This window comes from Tympanuchus pallidicinctus, unplaced genomic scaffold (genome assembly GCF_026119805.1).
Source record: "Tympanuchus pallidicinctus isolate F22 unplaced genomic scaffold, pur_lepc_1.0 scaffold2, whole genome shotgun sequence".
Classification (NCBI taxonomy): Eukaryota; Metazoa; Chordata; class Aves; order Galliformes; family Phasianidae; genus Tympanuchus; species Tympanuchus pallidicinctus.
Genome location: NW_026294721.1, coordinates 43200022 through 43223664, shown reverse-complemented (window position 1 = coordinate 43223664; position 23643 = coordinate 43200022). Strand labels below are relative to the sequence as shown.

The 23643-nt window shown below is 37.9% G+C and overlaps 1 protein-coding gene across 9 annotated transcripts in view; it reads left to right on the top strand.

Moving 5' to 3' along the window:
- Positions 1–23643, top strand: part of WDFY3 (WD repeat and FYVE domain containing 3) — a 139691-nt gene that overhangs the window by 73365 nt on the left and 42683 nt on the right. For all 9 annotated transcript variants that reach the window (XM_052682977.1, XM_052682973.1, XM_052682976.1 and 6 more), the window contains 15 exons: positions 41–153; positions 2821–3052; positions 5546–5646; positions 6699–6917; positions 9571–9752; positions 11097–11328; positions 13153–13313; positions 13918–14029; positions 14428–14618; positions 15618–15770; positions 18096–18169; positions 18272–18433; positions 19795–19889; positions 21564–21684; positions 22402–22619. In XM_052682977.1, coding sequence (XP_052538937.1) covers positions 41–153; positions 2821–3052; positions 5546–5646; positions 6699–6917; positions 9571–9752; positions 11097–11328; positions 13153–13313; positions 13918–14029; positions 14428–14618; positions 15618–15770; positions 18096–18169; positions 18272–18433; positions 19795–19889; positions 21564–21684; positions 22402–22619 — 2366 coding nt within the window. The remainder of the gene's footprint in view (positions 1–40; positions 154–2820; positions 3053–5545; positions 5647–6698; positions 6918–9570; positions 9753–11096; positions 11329–13152; positions 13314–13917; positions 14030–14427; positions 14619–15617; positions 15771–18095; positions 18170–18271; positions 18434–19794; positions 19890–21563; positions 21685–22401; positions 22620–23643) is intronic.

The following is a 23643-nucleotide window of genomic DNA, read 5'->3' as shown; positions in this document are numbered from 1 at the left end:
TGAATATGATCTTCAAATTCTTTTTTGTCTTCTTTCCTAGGGAATTTTTACGCTTGGGAAATCCTCTGAATTGCGGAGCCTGGGACAAAAAGCTGCTGAAGCAGTACCGCGTGCACAAACCCAGCTCGTTGAGTTTTGAACCAGAAATGAGAAGTAAGTGCTGAGGTACCAGAAGTTTGTGTAAAGATCACTTTACTTCATATCCTTCGACTGCGTATTTATGTAAATATTTGTACATAAACATGCAGAAAGAAATAACTTTGCCCCAACATTGTATGAATGTGGAATCATCAGGACAATTTAACTGGAAAAAAGAGGGAACATGGTATTTAATTACATCACTAGATGTGTATGAAATAAACATTTCTAAACTTACAAATAGTAGCAATTAAATACAAAACATCTTTATTGTCTGGGTGATGGAGGCCTGGTACAGGTTGCTCAGAGATTGTGGAGTCTCTTGAAGGTCTTGAAAACCACACGGACGTCAGCCTGGGTCCGCTGCTGTGAATGTCCCTTGCTAGAGCAAATGACCTTCAGGGGGATGTTCCAACCTTAACCATTCTGCGATTCTTTGATACTAGCTCACTTTCAGGTTTTTAGTGGATGCTAAGGTTGTAGCTGATTAACAGTAAAAGGAAAAATATTATTCTCAGATATGAGGGCTGCTCTGAAAGTAATGCCTTCTATTTTATGATGTTAGCCCATAATGTCAGAGGCAAACGTTGGTGTAGTGGCAGTAGAGGTTGAACCTTCCTGCCAATATTGTTACATTTTGTTGCCGTGAGACAGATGGCAGCAGCAGAGGGGCAATCTGATCAAATGGCATCTGACATAGAAGGGTGTATGAAGCAAAGGTGTGGAACTGAATTCCTCTGTACGGTAGAAATTGTACCCGTTGACATTCATCTGTGCTTGTGGAACATTTGTGGACATTAACACGCTGGAAGTTGGACTGTGTGGGCAACACTTTCCTAGCAACAATGCCATCATAGCAGCAGTGAAACGGTAGGCTACCTTTACTGCTGCAGATGTGATGAGCGCAGCATACAGGTTCTTGTTTGTCACTAGCAAAAGTGTGTGGCTAATGGTAATAACTATGTTAAAAAAAAAATGTGTTCTGTACCTGAGAATTTGCTTTATCACTTAGAGTTATTGTGCTCCTTATATCTGCTGTATTTTCTGTGGAAATAAGTAGGAGGTGTTACTATCAGAGCAACCTACATACTTCAAGGTTCACATCATGTCGTTACATCTGTGTAGTCTCTCGCATGGATTCAGGAAGATGGCAGATGAAATTGCTGTACCTAAGTCAGAATACTTACTTGATATTTTTAGGTTGTAGATATATATACATACAGGCTCTGTGAAAACATTCATTATTGCTTTGTGTTCTGTCTGTCTGAGAGAATGCCTCATACAGCAATAGCCCATCAGCTATAATTTTCACACTAGAACACTTGCATATGTTTTCCAGCTATTTAATAAATCAGCCTGGTGAACTGTGCTGAATGTCTGTAATGGTTGTTTGAATTTAACATCGGAGGATTTCTCCAGCTAATCTGAGCCTCTCTTCTACACGTGCCCCTCTCTCTCTTATTATTCAACAGTTGTAGAGCCTGGGAACAGCCAAACACGTAGTACAGGGAAGTCTCAGTGGGTGGTAGTAGAAACCTGTTGTTGGTGAGTTTCCAAAGCCTGTGATATTTATTTCTGGATGTTGATTCGGTCATCAAACAGGGCGTTGTAAAGCATTGTTCACATCTTAATGCTTGAGTTATTTAAAAGGAACTAAAAAGTATCCCGGATAGTGTTAAGTTACAAGCGTTAAATACCTTCTCTCCAGTGTCTACAAAACTCTCATCTTTCATTTTTATTTCAGAGATACGAGATGAAGTAATTGCATTCTATTCTATTTGTGTTATGTCATCAGACTATGTGCACTGGGAAAGAGTAACCATTTCTCTTGGCCAGCATTGAATTCTTTTATTTATTTATGTTTAATAGGGTATTATTAAAGGATGGGATAAGAATAAACAGTGAAAACTGAAAAGATGAATTTGAGAAATTACTAAACTAAGAAAGAGAAGGTAAAACTACCTTGTGGGTATGCTGCAGGTTGCTACATTCAATCTCTAAGCAAATCTGAGGTTCTCTGCTTATTTTGAGTTCTGAGGCTTTTAGTTTAAAGCATCTTATTAGCATCTTACTAGCATCTTATTTATTGCTAATCTGAGCATTTATTGCATCTGAATAAGATCAAGCAGTTTCTTTCCTGTCTGCTAAGCCATATAATAGGAATGTTCCTGAGTTATGTGAAAGGAGCATTTGCTGGTGTGAGATAATGAGATGGGTTGTTCACTCAGTTTCTGATAGCACTGCCAAATCTCTGTGCCATCTTGCGAAGATGTTAGTCAGTTTGCCTCAGCTGAATTATATAAGCTGAGTGCTTATATAATTTGGCTGGATGTTAGACAACAGTGGTTAGGCTTTGGAACAGGTGGTCCAGGGAGGTGGTGGAGTCACTGTTTCTGGAGGTGTTCAAGAACTGTGGAGATATGTCACTGAGGGATGTGGTTAGTGGGCACGGTACAGATGGGTTGGGATTGGACTGGATGATCCTAGAGGTCTTTTCCAACCTTAATGATTCCATGATTCTAATGAGAGAGCAGTGCTTTCCAACTCTTGATCTTCTAATAGAGAGGCTGAATTTGTGGGCAGTCGTTGGTCATTCAGCTGTTGCTCTGGAAAGACCCAATAAAAAGCCCAAAAATGCCTTCTTTTTGCAATACTGTATTTTGTATTGATTTCTTAATGCAGATAGCATGGTTACCTCAATGGAAGGTCTGGGTTCAGACAGCGTCTTCAGTTTGCATGAAGATAGCCACTACCGGATCAGTCGGAGCCTGCTCAAACCAGCTGAAGGAAGCACAGTCCCCCTGACGCGAGTGAAGTGCTTGGTGTCCATGACAACACCCCATGATATCAGGCTTCACGGCTCATCAGTCACTCCTGCCTTCATTGAATTTGACACATCTCTTGAAGGGTTCGGGTAAGGTACCATAGTGCTCTCAAAAAGCGTAGTGCACAATGCTTTCTGTGTTCTGTTACTTTCTTCTTTCAAAGGAATTGTTGAAATTTCCAATGGACTATTTGCAGCCTGGAAATGAATGGATGAATCCTTTAAAGAAAAGAAAGTAATGCTTTATGCCGCAGATGTCCATTCTGTCATTGACTTGAAGCTAATGCTTGCCATGTGTAAAAGTGCAAGTCCACACGTATCACAGTGTTAACAGTACTCTGTTGGATCTGGATTTCATGGGCCTTCTATAACAAAGGGATGCTGTCATACTCCTGCAGAAAAACAGCTGTTGCTAGAATTCCATGTGACTTTTGAACCACCCGAATACTCTGAAACCTGCTTAAAGTTGCTGAAGAACTTGAAAGTGAGGAAATAGGCAAGGCAGAAACATAAGTAAAGTAGGAAACTATGTGTAGTCCAAATAACTGGAAAAGGTTGATAATTAACTGGAGATGGAGCCTAAATACAGAAATTAATTCCTTCAGTTTTTTGGAACATAGTGCCATCATCTCCTGCTTTTTTTTTTTTTTTTTCTTAACTAACATTTAATACTGCTAAGTAAAGATCATCTACTGTGATCTAGTGTGGCTGTTTGGAGGATTAAAATGTGACGCCCTTCTCAGCATGTATTTAATACCAATATTTGCCACAATGGAATAGAAAAAAATGAAAATACTTGTTTTGTCCTGTATTAAGGGTTAAATATCTAAAATTGCTGTCATAATGCAGGCCAGGAGTATAAAAAAGGTATCCCTTAGCTGCCTGTAGACCATGGACTGAAAATGGGCTGAAATGCCCAAAGAGCACAGTGTTGGAAGGTATGTTTAAATCAGTTGATTATGGGAAGCCTTAACTGATAAGTGGTTGTTCAGAATTGCCTAGAAGCTTGGTTAAAAGCTCCAATATGTTGACCAGAAAAAAGATTTTATTTGAAAGATTTTCAGTGACACTAACAAATAACACTGACAACTGCTGTGAAGCTGAAAGATGTGAGAAATATTCATGAGATCTGTAGCTCTTTAACTTCCTTAGTTAAGTCTGGTTTCAAAGTAATTTAGGGAAAAGAAAAAAATGATCTGTATGCCAGGACCTTTCCACAATTTTATGAAGGCAAAAGCAGTACAACCTAACAAGAATTGTTTCGTTTGTCATTTTCTTTCCAAACAAAATATTTACATTTACTGTGCTTAGGTCTTTTTCTTGACATTGTGGCATTGGAGAGAGACACTTTCATATGAGCACTGAAGTTCTAGTTTGTTTGGGATGACTGGTGGGAGAGTGCAGCCCAGCCTGTGTTTCAGATCTCCCACTGCTTTGTGTTCCTTTTAGAGCTTTGTGAAGCAGAGATGTATCTGTTTGACATCTAACCTTTATATCTAGGTTAGTTAGGGACTGATTTGTCTTGGAAAACAAATGTTGCTCAAAGCTCTCTTCTGTGTCCCCCCTGAAGAGGAAAACATTTTCTGCTAAGAACAAATGAAAATAGGCTAGCAAAATGAGTTGCCATTGTGATCAGCCCAGGAGATTGGTAGGCGCTGCTAACAGTCAGAAGTAACCCACATAACAGAGCCTTGTAATTTCATTGGGTCACCTATAGGACTGCCATACAATTAAAAGACGTAAATGTATTTTGGTCTGTTTCAAAGTGCCCATGGTGGTTCATGAACACAGCGGATTTAATAGTCAGTTGGTGGACACATGCAATGCTTCTAACACCATTAACAATAGGGGATTTCCCTGCAAATAACATTTTCAGAATGAAGGAAGAAGTAAATAATAAGAACTGTAACCAAAGGGAAGATAGCTGTGACTACACAAATTGAGGGTAAATAGCAAGAAAGTGATGACTTTTTGTCTTAATAATAGAGGTGAAGTGTCTTGCCCATCATTGTACACTGGCAGCTGAAATCCTATGGGGATTCCCTTTACCATGGGTAGGCCGAGCAGCAAAGTTGTCTGAGTTCTTAAAATGTTGTGGTACCTGGAACTGTGCTCCTGATTCCTGTTCCCGTTGTGTTCATAGCATCTTGTAAAGACCATCTGTATCCAGTTCTGTGAGATATGACCTCACTGCGAGGTGTGCATACTTAGAAAAAGAACACCATACCAGGTGTTTACCAGATCCTTGGAATGTTTAGCTAATAAGTCTGTCAGTGAGTGCAGAGTATCTCGAAGGGTGTGAAGAGAGGTATGGTCATCCTTAAGGGAACAGATTATGCTGTGGAGCAACATGAGCATAAGTTTCTGTGTCTTTGCACCAAAAATGTAGAGTACCAAAGGTCTCTGTGCTAAAGATAGTTTAACCTCTGAAGGAGAAATCTTAATTAATTTCCACCTTTCAGAAATACATGCATTAATAGAGAGTGATGATACACTTGTGATGTATTTTTCTAGGTTGTATGTGAGCTCTGATTATCCTGGATTTCATATACACTAGTGTGATGCTGATTTTCTGTTTAACAGCTGTCTGTTCTTGCCAAGTTTGGCTCCCCACAATGCACCCACCAATAATGCTGTCACTACAGGACTTATTGATGGTGCAGTTGTCAGTGGAATTGGAACTGGTAAGTACCTGGGTATTATTGTTAACAGTATTTTTTACCTGATGATGTTCAGGTATGAAGTAATGTTATGGTGTTGGATATTGCACGTTCACTATTGAGAACTTTGTGTCTTTTATGTTGCTATTACTTTTTGCTCCTAAGGCAAAAGCTATACAAAATGCAAATGTGCAATTGCTTCAAAATACAAGGCTTTCAAGAGAACATAAAATTATGTGTTAAGAACCATTAAGGTACCAGTGTTAAGTGGCCAGAGGATAGGAACCATGGGATGGATTGTAGGGCCATCCTTGTTGCTTACTTCAGCTGAATTGTTCCCTGAATGTATTACTGATGTAGTTGCCATATATAGTTGTAAAAGTCCCATCTAAATTGCTTTCCATCTCATATATTTGCTCACTGCAAGCTATTCAGCCTACAGTGACCTGATATGTTGTGGGGCTAACTGAATGTGGTCTGTTGATCAAAATAAGTCTTAAGTATTAATTAAAAAAAGAAAAAAAAAAAAGAAAGGAAAGAAAAAGCACAAGTTTTGCTGCAGTAAGATGAGATTAGTGTCAGCAATTGAACTCTGTGAGCTTTTTGTTGTTCTATGGGAGAACCTGTGGGTAGCAGGGAGGGGGGGAGGCGTTGAGTGTATCTGGCAGAGAGATCTTTGGCAAGGAACACTGGATAGATCTAACTCAGTCATACCTGTGGAAAATGTATCCTATAGTGATATTAACTCCCTCTTAGATCCCCTCTTTTGTCTAGGGAACTGAAGCTCGAGCATTCTGAACAAGCACATCTTTAAAGTTAATTTTTGTCTCTAGGGTAAGAGTAGTGTGCTTTTGTTGCTTTGCCTGATTTTGAAAGAAGTCCCTCTGAGCTAGCTTGATGTGACTTTTCTGCAGGCTTCTGTCGGAAGTGGGAATAGCAGCATCAAAGTTCACAAAGGCATAACTAGTATCAGCTGAGGAACTGAGCAGTTGGGGAAAAAAATGGGATAGGAACATGTAAATGTACTAAGTAGAGGCTATTCCAACTACATAATGAGTTTTCCTTTTTGTTCTTAGGTGAACGATTTTTCCCACCACCATCCGGTTTAAGCTACTCAACTTGGTTTTGCATTGAACATTTTAGTACTCCTCCTAATAACCATCCTGTCAGACTTCTTACTGTAGTGCGGCGCGCAAACTCCTCGGAGCAGCACTATGTGTGCCTTGCCATCGTCCTCTCAGCAAAAGACCGGTCACTTATTGTTTCAACTAAAGAAGAATTACTTCAAAATTATGGTAAGAGTTGTGTTGTGTGATAATCCTGACAATGTTATGATTGTCTGGATCTAGACTAGACAAATGTCTTATACGTAGGAATTGCATGTGACTGAACTTGGAGCTTCACCAGCTTTGCTGTCTGGCTAGTTGAAGGCAGTCAGTCATTTCCTTTATGTTTTAATGATGAGATCAGTTTGCAGAAAGAGTTTGTTGGTGCATTTGGCATCTGAGATCGAGAGGAATTACAGTAAGTGCTATAAAAAGCAAAGTAAAGCTGATGAGGCTGCTGAATTTGCTTGGGAGAGCTGTCACTGTGGTTGGAAGCCTCAGGTTCAGCCATTTCCTGTCTCCTGCTTTATCCTTCTTTAATGCTTCCAAGACAACTGTTCAGTTCAGGCCAATGACTGAAGATGAGCAGAGGGCAGAGGAGCAGCCTTCTGTGCATTTCAGGCTTAGTACTTTACCAAACCAGCACAGTCTGGTGTCTTCTGTCCCATTCTGTTCTATTTTGAATAAGAAGCACTAATATTTTTTTTCTTCACAATTGTAATTATTTCCAAAAACATAAGCAGACCATCATAGAATATTCTTTACCTTCATGATAAATAAACATTAGCATAGTTTCCTATTTTCTCTAAGTAGAAGCTCAAAGAAAAAGATGTTAAAACCTAACTTGAGAGCTGGAGACTGGTTGTACAGGGCTAGAACTAAAGCTTTTAAATTAGAAAGATAGTAGCAGCTTTTTATAACCTGGAAAGCTGAATACTTATAGTCAAGGAATGGTTGGAAGGGACTTTAAAGCCCATCTGTGTCCAACCCCCTGCTGTGGGCAGGGTTGCCATCTGCCAGATCAGGCTGCCCAAGGCCCATCCAGTCTGGCCTTGAACACCTCCGGGGATGGGGCATCCACAACTTCAATGGGCAACCTCTTCTGGTGCCTCTGAGTAAAGAATTGCCACCTAACATTTAATCTAAATATCCCCTCTTTGAGCTTAAAACGGTTCCCCATTGTCCTGTCACTACCTGCCCGTGTAAAATGTCTACCTCCCTCTTGTTTTTAGTCTCTCTTTTAATTACTGGAAGGTCCTGGCACCTCCTTAGAACCTTCTCTTCTCCAGACTGAAAAAACCTGAGCTTATGTTCATAGTAATTGCTTTGGCCTGCACTGGAGCAATAAATTATACATTTTTAGTTTGTAAGCTCTTATCTAACTCTTTAGAAGATGTTGGATTTGAAGAGGCTTTGACAAAGAGGATTTGATTGTCTTTGCCTACAAAGATTCCTTTTAAAGTGAATGGGATACTTTCCTTTGGTGATCTGCTGCCTTATGATGGCTTATAGTAGTTGATGGTGTGCAGTCAAGTTCTGAGCAGGTCTGAAGAACAGAGATAGCTGGCCTGCCAGTGTGTGGGATTGATCATTTGTTGTGAGAATAAACTGAGTGCTTTAGGAATTCTTTTTGTGGTTGAGAGTTGCACTTTGAGGTGCTCGGCTGGAGAAAAAGAAGTTGAGGAAAGATTTCTTTTGTATCTGGAAGTTAGTTCTAAGAACTCTGCTTTTATCCTTTTCCTTGTGCTATTTCTAAAGACAGTAGTGTTCTCTCTGTATACGCTGATATTGAAGTGAGAGGATTAGTTTCTTTTCCTTCAACACTGGAAGAATGACGAGAGATCTGAAACACTCCTGCTTTCACTTGAAATACTCTCTAGTGTAGAATTTTCAAACTTTGTCTTTTTTTCTTTTTTGGAGTTTCAAATAGAGAGTGGGAGATTTTGATGATTCGGATGGAGAATCTAATGGACCTGAGTACTGCAAACTGATCATGCTTTCTAGTGTGAAATCAAAGAATGCGTTTTAGAAAAAGTAAAATTATCAATAATAAAAAAAATTTATGTAGAACTGAAGGCAGAATATTTATTGAGAACTGAAGGCAGCAGCATATGTTGAAGAGAGATACCTAAGAAAGGGAGAAGGCTTGTGTGGAGTAAAGAGTAAGAAAAAATGGTTGTGAGAAAGAGCCCTTTGGACACGAAGATTGGAGCAGGAGGAGAGAGATGCTCCAGGCCTCAGAGTACAGGTTCCCGTATGTCCTCTGAGGAGGACCATGCTGCAGCACAGTCACACTGTAGACCTTAGAAAAGGGAGGAAGTATGAGAGGTATGGATATCTTTCTAAGGTGTGTGTTAGATTAAAAAGTAGCTTTGAAGTTTTAGAGAGAAACCTGAGAAAGTTAGTAATGGGAAGAGAGAAGGAGAGAAGTGAAATGTAATTTTCAACATTCTAAAATTACCCTGAGAATTTTCTTAGGGGATTTTTAGGGCTAGAAGAACAGATACACATTATTGATAGCAACAAAACTTTTCATTGGCTTATATGCAAGTGCTTATAGAAGTTCAGTCTGTTCCACTGTGAAATGTGCTTTGAATACTTCAAAAATTAATTAATTCATTCAGTTCTTGTACTTGGAATTTTGAAAGAAATATTTAAAACATTTTGATCTTGTTAATTGTATTACTTAACCAAAAATACAACTAACATTGTATGAGTTACTTTACGTTTTCTGAAATTCTGTCTTTAATGTGTCTCTATAGATTTTTGCGTTTTCTGATGACATAAAAATCAAGCTAATAACGTTATTCCTGTTGCCCTCTAACTGGTACTTTCCTTTTAGTTGATGATTTTAGTGAAGAGTCATCGTTTTATGAAATTCTTCCTTGTTGTGCCCGTTTTCGCTGCGGTGAGCTCATTGCAGAAGGCCAGTGGCATCACCTGGTTCTGGTCATGAGTAAAGGCATGCTGAAGAATAGTACAGCAGCACTGTACCTTGATGGACAGCTTGTTAACACTGTTAAGGTAAAATAAATCTTGAAATAATCACTTTTATTGGGTGGAGTGATCTCTTTCTCTCTGTTTATGTATATGCATAAAAAAATAAGAGGCGCCTTGCAAAGAGATCTTTGCTCTGTGTGTAGCTTCCAGCCTCAGTTCTGTTAAGGGGAAGATCAATAGCAGACGAGCAATAGCAGTACTGAAGAGAAGCAGGCGTGGTGCACTGCGTGTGAGGCAAGTGTGACTAGATTAGAAGAACTACAAAATGATAAAGATGACTTAATCCAGGACCATTTAGTAGAGTCTAATTTTTGAACATTACCAACATTACAGAAAAAGCCAGATTTTCACATTTATCCAGGTTTCTCTTTTTCCAGCCATCTTGCCACCCCAAGAAGTAGCCCTTGTCAAATGTTTGCTAAACGTTGCCAGTTGACCGTGGATGACATACATGTAGTTGTCAGTGTTTTCTTAACAGCTAGAACAAACTAGCAGACCAAATCCAGAGAACATGGAAGAACACTTGGGACCATGTCCTCACCTATAACTGATAATGAAAGATAATCAAAGAGTATTTGGCACCTGGCAGGCATGGTTGTTAAAGAGGGAGTAAGCTAATTGCACTGTGAGGTGCAAATCAGTTAGCTTAGTGTACTGCTATAGGTAGAAGGATATTCAAGCTTTTAAATTTTGTGTTTTCTGCTTCTGCCAAGAGGATTGTATTAACTTTTCTTATTATGCCGGTTGCCTTGATGTGCTGATTATATTTGACCATACATGACTACATTCAATTGCTGGTCTTAGAATTTTTACACTGTAGGAGGAAAATGCCAGCAAGATTGTTACTACTGTTATATATGTGCCAGCATGATATCCATACGTTTGTTTACTGTTGTCTGACAAACTTATCAATTTGAGTTGATTATGCATCCACTTCAGCATAAAATGGTGTGAGAATCAGAGGCTTATTTTAATAAATTGAAGAAGGACACAAGATTATGAGGTAGTCTTACTGATTTTGGAAAAAAAAAACCAAACAGCAGCAGTCATGAAGCACTATGTTTTTAGAGGCAAGATACAACCTCACTCTTTCGCATTTTTATCTACAGAACTCGATGTGTTTTCATGCTGTATTTCTCTGAACACCCTGGTCATTTGAAAACCACTAGACTTCTGATCTTTGCATTTACCTTCTGGGTAATGCTTTTCACTTTCACCATACCGTGTCAGAATACGGCATGTTACGTATATATCAATTGCTATATCCCTCATTTTGCCGAATGCTTCCCTAAGTTTCTAAAGTATCCATTTTCTTTTCACGGTACCTGGATGTTCTCAGTAACTTCACTGTACTTTTCTCCCTTACAGCTTCACTATATTCATAGCAGTCCCAGTGGCTCTGGTTCTGCCAATCCTCCTGTGGTCAGCACAGTCTATGCCTATATCGGCACACCACCTGCGCAGCGCCAGCTCTCATCCTTGGTGTGGCGCTTGGGCCCTACGCACTTCTTGGAGGAAGTTCTGCCCGCCCCAGGAGTTAGCACCATTTATGAGCTGGGACCTAATTATGTTGGAAGCTTTCAAGCAGTATATGTACCGTGTAAGTAATTCAAATGGTAGTCAGTAAGATGTCTGAGTTAGTTGAATCTGGTGGCAGAAAATGTGTGAAAAAGAAAATAGGCAGTAGCAGAGAGGAAAAGTAGCAGAGAGGAAAAGGAACATCCTTCTTTGAAGGCACTGTAAACACAAGTGTCAGCTATTGTGTTGATAGCTTTTAAACATACCTATCTTGAAATGGAATTGTTATAAACGTTAATAGATCAACCAAGGGACAGCAGGGGGAGGTCAGACAGGAGGGATTGTGGTGCAGCAGATAGTCTGAAAACATGTACAGGGAAAAAAATCTGAGTAATTCTATTACAATTTTTAAGTTCCAAGAATTAAATTTTTTTCTGCCTTTATGCTAAGTCCGTATTCACCTGGAATCCTACAGTGGTTTAAGAAAGAGAGTTCATTTCTTAACATGTTGGTTTTGTCCAGCATGGCAACATATTTCTCCTACATACGCTTTTCTTCATTCATTGTGCTCTAGAACAGAGGATGTATTTCTGTTTGGGGCAAAGCTGTTTGCAATACATACACTGTGCCAAACTCTGAAGAGTCTGATATAGGGTGTATTATGGAGCTCCTTACTGGAGGCTTGTATCTTGGCCTCTCTACCCAAGAAGATTGCTTTTCCTTAATGCAATGGTTATTTGTGAGACTCCTGGAGAAGGGATGAGTTCTTGCAATCTTCTACTGTTGTTCTTTCAGAGGAAATTCTATCTGACCTGCCATTTAACTGTGCCGTGCTTACATCAGAAGTTCTGTCTCTCATTTTGGTAATCAGGGTTGCCGTCTTCTGAGAATTTGTCCTGCATTTAAACGAGAAAGATCTGATACTCTTCAGGCCTTGGGAGGAGCTCTCAAAGAGCAATTTGTTCAGTAGAATAGATTCCTTTCTTTGTGGGAGTGGAGGAATGTTCTCAGGGCATCTGTGTGAGCAGACAATTTCACAAGTAATTTCATTTATGCGGAAACTGAGACATCCGAAATTCTCTCAAGTGAGACTCAACAGAGATGTGATTCTTATTGAAAAATTATGTTGATGCCAATCTTGTCATTTATTTCAGTGTTAGGTAAACAAAATACACGATTTTTCAATTACATCAATATATTTCATTGTTGCTAGCTTCACCTTTTGACTTGGATTGATGATGTACAAGAGAATTTCTGCAAAGCTTTCAGGTGCTGTGTTCTGCACAATTCCTCTGAGCGCTGTAGACAGCTGTCACTCCTGTTTGCAGTGTCTTCCAAGAAGTCTCCAATATGGGAGCAAAGGTTAAAAAAAGTGAAAGGTTGGAATAGATCTTCTCTTCAGTGCCTGAGCCTTTTGCTTCTTAATTAGTCGTGCATCTCTTGTACCATGTTCTAAAGTAGTTATCTTAGCAAGATGTTGTTTAGAGCCTGTTGCCACACATAAAGATGGATCAAACACATTTTTCTTTAAATTGAAATGAAAGTGAACAGCTCTTAGGCTGGGTACAAACTGAGAACAGGAGTAATGTTACTTTTCAGAAATTGAGAATAAAGAGAACTGCATCTTTTATTACAGGTCCAGGCCATGGGCTACCTGTTGTCATTAAGTAGATGTTGAAAGAAAATGTTATGTTTTATCCTTTGTTAAATAGCAGATTTTTATGCCATCAGTAGACTTATAGGCCATCAATCTAGTTTTGACTGTGTTGTGAAAAATATGTAAAAGCAATATCAAATCTCATGTGTCTGTAGAAGCTCTCTTCCAATGCATATCCTCTAGTGTGATTTCAATATTTTACTGTTAATACTGAAGAGAAAACCAATGCTTTTTTCATTCTGTTTTTAGGCAAAGATTCCAAGTGTGAAGGAAATAACCCATGTCCAATATCATTAGTACCAGAAGAGAAGGTCTCCTTTGGTCTCTATGCACTCTCAGTTTCTTCTTTTACAGTGGCAAAAATAAGAAAGGTTTACAACAAACTCGATAGTAAAGCAATTGCCAAGCAGGTACATTGGAAGATGAGTTTATTTGTATGACTTCTCAAGATAGTTTGCTCATAGGAACTGGGAACAATAACTTATCAGAAGAGTTGCCTGTAATTACTTCAATGTTTAAAAAAAAAAAAAAGGGGAGGGGGGGAAGGAACTATAGATTTTATTCCTGTTCTTGAAATTACCGATAGCTATGTAGGTTGGCTTCATATGGAGGTATTTTTGCTTTTTAATGTAGATAGAAGTTGTAATCATGTAGAAAAACAATTAAGATGATGTAGTTGAGAAATACTTATGCTGTTGCAGATGAACAACTCTGGTAGCATAGTTATCTGACTGTGCATTTGAACATCTGAATACTGGTTTATGTTTTTTACTTTAAGAAAATTCCTTATACAGAGAACCATATATTGGGATCTTGTTTTTAAGTTAGATTAATCGCCCCTAAATTCTGGAGACTACAGTAGTGGATGTCCTAATGACTGTGGTGTAGTTTAATTTTGTTTTGTATTACTCTATCACAGGAGAAAAGTACACAGGTTATGTTCAGACTCTTGTAGAAAGGGTTAAAACCTTCTGAGCCCCTTTTTTGTTTTTTTCCTTCCCTCATTTTCTAAAGCTTGCAATTTCTTCTCATGAAAATGCCACACCTGTGAAGCTGCTACATAACTCAGCAGGGCACTTGAATGGACCTGCACGCTCCATTGGTGCAGCTTTGATAGGATATTTGGGTGAGTTGAGTAATTGGGAGTTATGAAGTTTAAATATCATTACTGAATTCTTGGTAAGAACTTAGTGCCAGAAGATGAATCACATATTGATCAATGTGATGTTAATGGTGCATGATTAAATTTATTTTACATTTTTATATTGTATTGACATCTTTTTTGTTTTAGTGGTATGGAATGCTTTTTTCACATTCACATGGAAATACTTATTTGTGTGTAGTTCATTAACTATTTTCCAGTCCAAAACTTCCATCACTTCCTCTTCTGAGGTGTCAAAATGCTCCTGGTGATATTCTTTTAGTAAATCAAGCAGTACTAAATTGCAAATTGCTTACATGATTTCCCAGTGATTTCCTATAAGACTTGATCTTAATTAATTTATTTTCACTGCCTTTGCTCAGGAGTAAGAACATTTGTCCCCAAGCCTGTTGCCACTACTCTGCAGTACATTGGTGGAGCTGCTGCTATTCTAGGACTTGTGGCCATGGCATCAGATGTAGAGGGACTGTATGCAGCTGTGAAGGCTTTAGTCTGTGTGGTAAAAAGCAATCCACTAGCCAGCAAAGAAATGGAAAGAATCAGAGGTTACCAGGTATGTAAGAAATACCTTAAAACAGACTGGATTTGTTCAATTTCAGTGTCTCTGCTAGCAATTCCCATGGGAATTCCTTGTTGTGTTGCAGTGGCCTTAGTTTGTGCTCTTGGGTTTACCAAGCTCTTGGCTGTTTAACAGGGACTGGTTAGTTGGATAGCTTCTAAAGAGCAAAGTAGAAAATTTTTCTAAGCAGATCTGCCAATTGAATTGTTCTGCTGAAACGTCTTCCTTAATAAAGCAAGAAAGTGCACAACTTATGTCACTTAACTCTATTAACATAAGCCTGTTGCTGCAAACATAAATGGCACTTAATGCTGTTAACATGAGCCCATTGCTACAGACATAGCAGCTTCTATATCAGTGGTCTACCAGCAAGAGACGACTTGAACATGATGGGAACCAAAAAAGCAGGCTCCTAGAATTATTATTTTGAGATGATTGCATAGACTTCATAATTGGTGATATTGGTCATTTTCAAGCTCAAAACTTTTTAATTCTCCACTGGGATAGAATAAGCAGAATCACTTATGCAAAAGAATCATTAGACTTCAAAAAAAAAAAAACAACAAATGCTATATATTTATCTTCATCTGACCAATTAATTTTCTGATTCTGATGAAGATTATTTTATTGAAACTGAAAATGTGCCACTGGTTTGGGCTGCATATTTACAAACTTTTTAATGCCAGAGATCAGTATAGTTATCTTGAAACATTTGATTCCATTTAGCCTGATGTAGACTGTGACTGACTTACTACTTACTACCCTCTACCATGTAGAACAGAAGTTGAAGGGTATGCTAGGTACACTCTTGTTTGTTTTTTTCTTTCTGTTTTTGTTTTTAATCAACAGTAATGCCTTTTTCAAGCTTGTTCATCAAAACTCTCAAGTACTGGAGGTACTTTATGCGCCTTCTTAAAAGGCATGAAGGCTTTGTTATTCTTAGATGGCATGCCTGAATTGTCATAGGGTTCCTTATCTGTTTATTCATTCTAGTTGCTGGCGATGCTGTTAAAGAAGAAACGATCCCTTCTGAACAGTCACATACTCCATCTGACTTTTTCCTTGGTGGGAACTGTTGACAGCGGGCATGAGACCTCCATTATTCCAAATTCCACTGCCTTCCAGGATCTGCTCTGTGATTTTGAGGTATGTAAAGCTATGTGAAAAGTGATGATGATACTGGTTAATGAGTAGTTCGCCAAACTGATGGCGCGCTTTTAGTGCTGAACAGCGCAGATTAGGTTAGTCTCCTCCAAACGTACTGTTTATGTACCATACAATAATATGGTAAAATAACTCAGGTGCAAAATTATTGGCAGCTTTTTGCACTTGAATCACTCTTGAAACAATTCACAGGCACCAAGGGTGGTTAATGCTTTTTGTTGTACTAGAAGATTACAGAATCATAGAATCGCAGAATATCCCAAGCTTGGAATGGACCCATAAGGATCACTGAGCCCAACTCCTGTATGTTTGTAGTTTTCTGTTCTACAGTAATTTTATTTTAATCTGTATTCTACTGCCGTAAATATATTCAGGCATGAAATATGCAATGAAAGTAATAGTAGGAGATAGATTTTCAACACTGAACATTGGAATCACTTCATCATATGTCTTCTGCAAATATAATAGTAAAGTAGTTAAAGTAGTTAAAATTCTGCTTGCACAACCTATGAAGTATTCAAGTTCTCTTGTTTTAAAGTGAGGACAATAGACAAGTTCAGAATGAAATGCAAATGTAATAGACATGATTTGTGGTAGAGGCTGATTGACAATGTTAGGCATTGCATAGAACTCTTTGCCATTTGTTCCTTTTGTATGATCTGTATCTGATGCAGTGATCTGAGAGAAGCTGTTGTGATTCTCACCTAATTCAAAAAAATAAAAAAAACACATGGAATTACTCAGTTTACTGATTTAGATATGCATTTCAGCATTTAACTCCTGGAATCTTTATTTAAGAGTTCTGTCTAGGAAATACTCCTGTTGCCTTCACGTTAACAGAACTGGACTTTAATGTAAGCAGAAAATACTGTTGCCAAGATCAGTAATACACTGTAGTGACAGAATGAAAAACAAGAAGTGAAAAATCACTGAAATTTCTTTTTTGTTTTTTTTTGGATGAGGATGTTAAAACTAGAAATAAGTTTACGCTGTTTAAATAATAATTCTTTTTGATTTTTTTTAACATACCATTTGAATTACAGCGATGATTCCTTTGTGCTCACAAAATTAAAAATAAGCCTAATAGAGCTTACTGCATCTACCTCAGATAATATTTGAGGTAGACTCTTAAGCTGGATGAACTGGTTAGCAGAGAGAAGGCTGTTAATCACAGCCCAACTCCTTTTACACAGAGCAAGATCTTTGTGTAGTCGTGAATTCTGCTGAATATTCTTGGCTTATTTTGTTTCGATTTTTTTTATGTTAAAAGGAACCAGCTGAGAAATTTCATCAATTTTATAGTCATTCAGAAACTATTATTGGAATTATCCAATTTCATACTTCTAAGTTCAGTGTCACGTTTTTTCACATAAGGCCAAGAACAACAGGAGGAAGAGTAAGCATATAGTATTAATTTAAGAAAAAAAAAGAAAAAAGGACATAATAAGTCTGTGAGTCACTCAGAAGAAAATTTCAAGTCACTTTTCCTGACTTGTGATTTTTTTTATTCCTATTTTTTTTATTTCTGTATTTAGAAATCAGTGATCTTATTATTTTATGAAAATCTGATCAAACTTGTGCTAAGCAGAATAAGGGAAAGACTGTTCTGATCATTTCAAATAAGATTTGAAGAAAAGGAAATGAATTATGTTTTATTCAATAGGAGATCAGTTTTATGATCTGAAGCTGTAACGTTGGCTTTATATATATTTTCTTACTTTTGAATAATTGGGTGTTTGTTTTTTTTTTTTTTGCTAGGAGATCAAAATCATTTAAAATACTATGCAGAAAATGCTGGGTAAAGACTGGGTAAAGAGGAAGGCAAAACAAAAGTAAGGGAAAGCCCATGAGTTCAGTGCAGACAGAAGATAAGAAGTCAATTGCACAAACAGGCAATCTTCACTTTACTCAAATAAACACAGCAGTACCGTCCAACATTTCACATCAGCATTGTAAACCACTGATAAGTTTTGGGTCTGTTTACTGTCTGTTTAAGGAAAAAATTGCAGATAGCATTTACATTTTTTTGTCCTTAACTATGAATTTCAAGCATGATACATTTACAGAGGCTGTCATTGGTACCACTGCGTGTTACTTTAATCTGCACTGCAGTATTTAACACTTAACTGAATTTGAGGAAAAAATGATTGAGAACCTTGCAGTCAGCTTACAAGTGCAGTGGCCAGGTAGAAGTTTTTGTCTCTTCAAGACTTTCATAACCTGTGGTATATTAAGCTTGATTGCCAGTTTAGAGTCTTCAGTTGGATGCGAGTACAAACCTTAACCATTGTTTGTTCTGTATTTCAGGTCTGGCTTCATGCACCCTATGAACTTCACCTGTCGTTATTTGAACACTTCATCGAACTTCTCACAGAGTCCAGGTATGAGCTGATGCTGGCCTACTAATGAAGCTTGCAAGATTAGATAATGTGTAGAGGATGCTCCGATTTTAATTTGACACTTCCTTTCCTTCCTTCTTTCAGTGAAGCTGCAAAGAATGCGAAGTTAATGAGGGAATTCCAACTTATCCCAAGGCTGCTCTTGACTCTTCGAGATATGTCTCTCTCCCAGCCTACTATTGCTGCAATTAGCAATGTGCTGAGCTTCTTGCTTCAAGGCTTCCCCAGCAGTTATGACTTACTCAGGTAGCCCATGCCCATGTTCAGTCTGGCTTAGGTGTTTTCCTTATGTTGCTGATGTTGATCAAAATACAGTTAGACCATTGTGGAGTAACAAATGTAGAAAGTTCCTGCACTGAATTTTGTCCTTCAAGAAGTGATGGAGGGCATAGGCATAACCATTTTTTTTTTTAACTTGATTTAAATATTAAATTCAGTTTATATTTAAAGAGGTGTGACTGAATGATAGAACCTGCTCGGCATTTTGCAGGGAAGTAACAATGGTGCCTATTCTTGCTTCATTTTTCATGTGAAATGCTGAGCACTTTCAAATTCAACTGACTATTACTCAAAGTTGAGCATATGAGGATGCTTCTGGTTAAAATCCAGCTTTGATGACTCTCTCACAACAGCTTAATTTCAAGATTTTTTCTAATTCATCACTACAGAAAAATATTTAAGGTTGTTAGGTATAATGATAGTAATTATGTGTAATTGTATTATTTTGCATAATTAAGACTGATGAAAGTTGTGTTAATAGTTGCAACTCATCCATTCAAGACTGGGTGAAATGTTTTTAAATTAGTTGAACTCCTTAACTGAGTTTTTTCGTTTCCTATTTGATTATTATGGAAATTGATAAAATATTACCAGACTTAGATTTTTTTTTTTCTTATGAGCAGTTTTATTTTCAGCTTCTTATGTCAAGTACAGTCAAAGGTATCAGAAATGTCAGTAAGCAATTCAAGAAGAGACAGCGTAGGTATAATTCTTAAATTCTTGTGGAATTCCAGTGCAAATTGGAGTGTTCCAGCATCACCTTTTCTGTTTCCTGGAAGTAAAGATAAACATATCAAACAGCTTAGAATAAATAGCTATGGACCTTTCGAGGTTAATTCCAGGGGGAAGAGGAATATTTTATCTCCTTTCTTAGAGCAGCTCATCATCATCTTGTTCTTGAAAACTGTGACCTTGTGTTGTATCACCTCAATCTGTAGACATAAATGTTATGCTATATGAATGATTTTTTTTTATGTAATACTAGCTCAGCTGTAGTTGTTGGTGAATGTTTTGTTCTCTTTTCTTTAACTTGTGGAATTCCTTTTACCAGAACTCAGAGGTATCTTCACACTTTTTCTTGAATGTTCAAGTTTTCTGAGTCCTGTAGCTGCAAACTTGTCTGCCAAGATTCCAGTTAGTAATATACATGACTTTGGTTTTTGGCTAGCAACTTCAGATTTAGGCTGTTTTATCAACCTCTAAATATGAGAAAGTTTTTGTAGATTGCCCTTTCACTAGTGTTCTGATTTTATGTTAGGTGTAAATTATTGATAGGTGAGGATTCATCTGTCATATCAATGCATGTTGTTCTTTTTGTGTATATCAAGGTTTGGACAGTTCATCTCTTCCACTTTACCTACGTTTGCAGTCTGTGAGAAGTTTGTAGTCATGGAAATAAATAATGAAGAAAAGCTTGACAGTGGTAAGTTATTGCATGACTTAGAAATAGAAGAGTACTAGTTTCTCTTTTGTAGTTAAATACTTATAATGTACAGCACTATCATTTTGTTATAATGTGGCTGACAGCTGTGAAACTTCGCTTCTTAGTGTTGCACGCAAAGCAGTGCGAAAACCACACTCTCTAATTTTGTTTTTCTTCACTTAACACTGCACTTTGTCCTTCTGTTTCTCCAACATGCTTCTTAAATTGTGTATCTCTGTTTTATTATGTGAATGGGAGAGGAAAGTGCAATGTACATCTGCCTTCCAGCTTTTTTTGTAAAAAAAAATACATATATACGCACACATATATATTTAGCCTTCAATAATATTTATGTTTAATTGTTTTGAGAATATTTCTACCCCTTTTCTTAAAGAAAAGATACTTACACTGTCATAGTTTTGCTCAGAGTCCCCTGGGAGAAATGACCTTGGCAAATGGTGCATTTGAACCAATATCTGAAGGGGATGCCCAAAGATTCTTTTGTTTCTGTATCCCTTGAGAATATAGTGGTAGTCAGGAACAAGTAGCAGGGATGGATTTCTACTTCCCAGTGAGCTTTATTTGTTTGTTTTTCCCAAAGATCAACGTTAGGTAGTCTGCAAATTTATCACTGCGTGTCACGTCTCTCCTTACCGAATGCTTTCTCTCTTTGCAATCTCAAAGATGAAGACATTTCAGCTTTTATCAGTAAAAAACAATGACTTGGCTATAGGAGAGAGATCCCTATCTGTGTTTCCACTGTGGGCTGGCCCAGGTTATCCAGAGCTTATGTTGCTTTTTCCCTGCCTGGAGCAGTGGAGAAACATGGGGTAGAATGGCTCTGGGACAGGAGTGAAGGGGGAAGTGTGAGGTGGAAGGCATCAGATTTCATATTTTTAGGATACTGGTCTTCATCAGTTAAGCTGTACTGTGGCCTCAAAGATGCTTTGATTTCTTGTCTGTGGCTTATGCACAAAACTAGGGCACAGAATGTGTCCAGAATGTCTTGTTCTTGGCGTGTCTCCCCTCGAGTATTCCTTTTTGTAATACTGTGAAAAGTGTTCCTCCTTTGACATAGCAAGGTACAATAAGAAGGATTCAACAAATAGCAGTAAAGTTGATCTTGAGCTGTTTCTACATTTTGTAGTAAGCTTGTTTTTCAACTGAAGAGGAGTTCAGAGATCTGACTTGAAAGGAAAGGAGATTAATCATTCTTCCCATGTCTTACATTTTGAGGGAATTGGAAACTATCCTTTTTTAACTTTTATTATTTTTTATGTTTTATCCCACAGGAACATAATGTTTATCCAACTGTTGAGAGTCTTTAATAATTTATTTATTTATTTATTTATTTATTTATTTTTTTATTTTTGCATGTCAGGTACCAATTAGCTAATGAAGTTTAGATAATTGTCTGAAAAGATGCAGTATCCTTCTATCCATCCTTCGAAGCTCAAAAAATGCTTTGTGAAAAGATAATGGAAGCACCAAGCATTACTTAGCAGTGTGTACCACATCAAGTGTAGCAGGCTGCTTGTGCTTTAGTACAGCTTTCTCTTGATCCCAGTAGGAACAGATTGAGTTTACCTGTGTATGGAGGTTATGAGTAGTCTTTAAAATGTCCATGTTCCAGAAGTCTAATTTTGCTTAATTTGGTTTGTACTTACTTTCTAGGAACTGAGGATGATTTTGGAGGGCTTGTTTCAGCTAATCTTATTCTACTGAGGAACAGGCTTTTAGATATCCTCCTGAAACTTCTGTATACTTCCAAAGAAAAGACAGCTGTTAATTTGCAGTAAGTACCAAGATCTTAATAGAGCAAGAATAATATTTTCTAATTTGAAGGGATAGAATTATACAGACCCCCACTCCATTCATTGCTTAAATTGTATAATTTTATAGGAACTACTGAATGATTTACACAGCTGTTGCTGAATAAACTGTGTGTAGGCTGGAAGAAACAGAGTTCATGATTCTTGAGTTTTATGTTCCCAGTTGTGCTACGATAATAATAGTAGTAAGCAGATGGAACTTACATGTCAGTATTTTCTTAAAATATTCCCAAACAACTATTTTCTTAGTAAAACAAATAGATAAAGTATTATTTTTTAAAGCCAAAACAGTTTATTAAAAAGTATACCTGTGAAAACTTCATGTCTCTGTATGGCTCAGCAAGTTGAAATTACAAAGAACGGTTGGTTGACAAATGTTTTCAGGTCAGCATTCCAGAAACAGCAATTGAAGAAATCCTATCCCAGTCAGAATTGTCTGAGTTAGCTATATTCTGTCATGCCCTTTACCTAAACAAAAACTGATGTTGCTCTCTGGATTCTCTTTAGTGAGAGTTGCAGTATAACATTCCTTGTTCAGAGGTAGGCTAACTTAAGCATGCAGGAAATGCTTGGGTAGATCTGAATTTTCTTCAGTCTTGAAGTTTGCTGTGTAGTGGAGGATGCTGACTTATGCTGTCTAGTAGGATGCTTTAACGTGTGATCCTTTTCTCTTTTGTTAGGGCTTGTGAAGAACTGGTGAAGACCCTGGGGTTTGATTGGATTATGATGTTCATGGAAGAACATCTGCATTCCACCACGGTCACAGCTGCCATGCGAATTCTTGTGGTCCTGCTGAGTAATCAGTCCATCCTTATTAAATTCAAGGAAGGTCTCAGTGGTGGAGGCTGGCTTGATCAGACGGATTCTGTCTTGACCAATAAGATTGGTACTGTGCTAGGTATGGTATGAAAACTCTGTTATAGGTGCACCCTTCCTATTACTGTTTGCTCTGCTTTGGTCAGATGCCGTTGCCCTTTATTTTTTCTGAGATACAATAGATTTCCTAAGCAAAAAGGAGCAGTTCTACACAGTTGACATTGCACAGATGTTGTTATAGTTCAGTATTGCATGAAGCCTGAACTGCAATCAGTTTTTTATCACTGTCAAGGTATGGCTAATTATGTCCTGTGGGTAAGCTCATCTGAGCTAAATGGAAAGGCATCACACAAGATGCTACGCTCAAGCAGTTCAGAAAAAAATATTGTACTAGTTACAGCATCATGCAGCGTTAAACCTGTGCTGCTTTTTTATTGTGTTCTGTGCAAATTAGAGTTACCAGTTTGGATTTGTGCTACCTGGGAAATTTCTTTGTGTACAACTTCATCTCAGATCTTCTTTTCCTCTGCTTAGTTTTCTGTAATACCTTCTTTGGGCACATGTATGCCACCTGGCTGCTACTAAAGGTTATTTTGGGGGGTTCTTAAAGCCTTGTTTACCCAGTCTTACCAGAGTTTTCCATTATCCTGCAGGACAGGAATGGACAGTATAAGGTGCCAGTGCTATATTCTAAGCTATCTCTAAGCTGTCGGAAACAAAGTTAGTTTCTGGTAAACGGGCAGTGCAGGTGTTCTTTTGCCCTTCTGATTCCCTGAAATTTATTACAGTTTGTAGCTGGTTTGCCCCAGCTCCACTGACAGAAGTCTGTATGGTCTGTTCTAAAGGGGTGCCACATGAGACAGGAGGGCTCCCAGAGCTCATTTCTGTGTGAATGTGTCTTTTTTATATCATCTTCATTTGACACCAATATTTAAAAAGGAAGAAAAAGAAAAGCATAGGCTGCATCACGGCTTGCTGAAGGCATTTAGTTATTTGCTGTGAAGTTTAATTATGGAGATTCTAGTTTAAATCTTAGCAGAAGGTGCAACTTGTCATAAACACCCACTTGCCACAACAGTACAGGACCACCAAGAAAGCAGTATTTA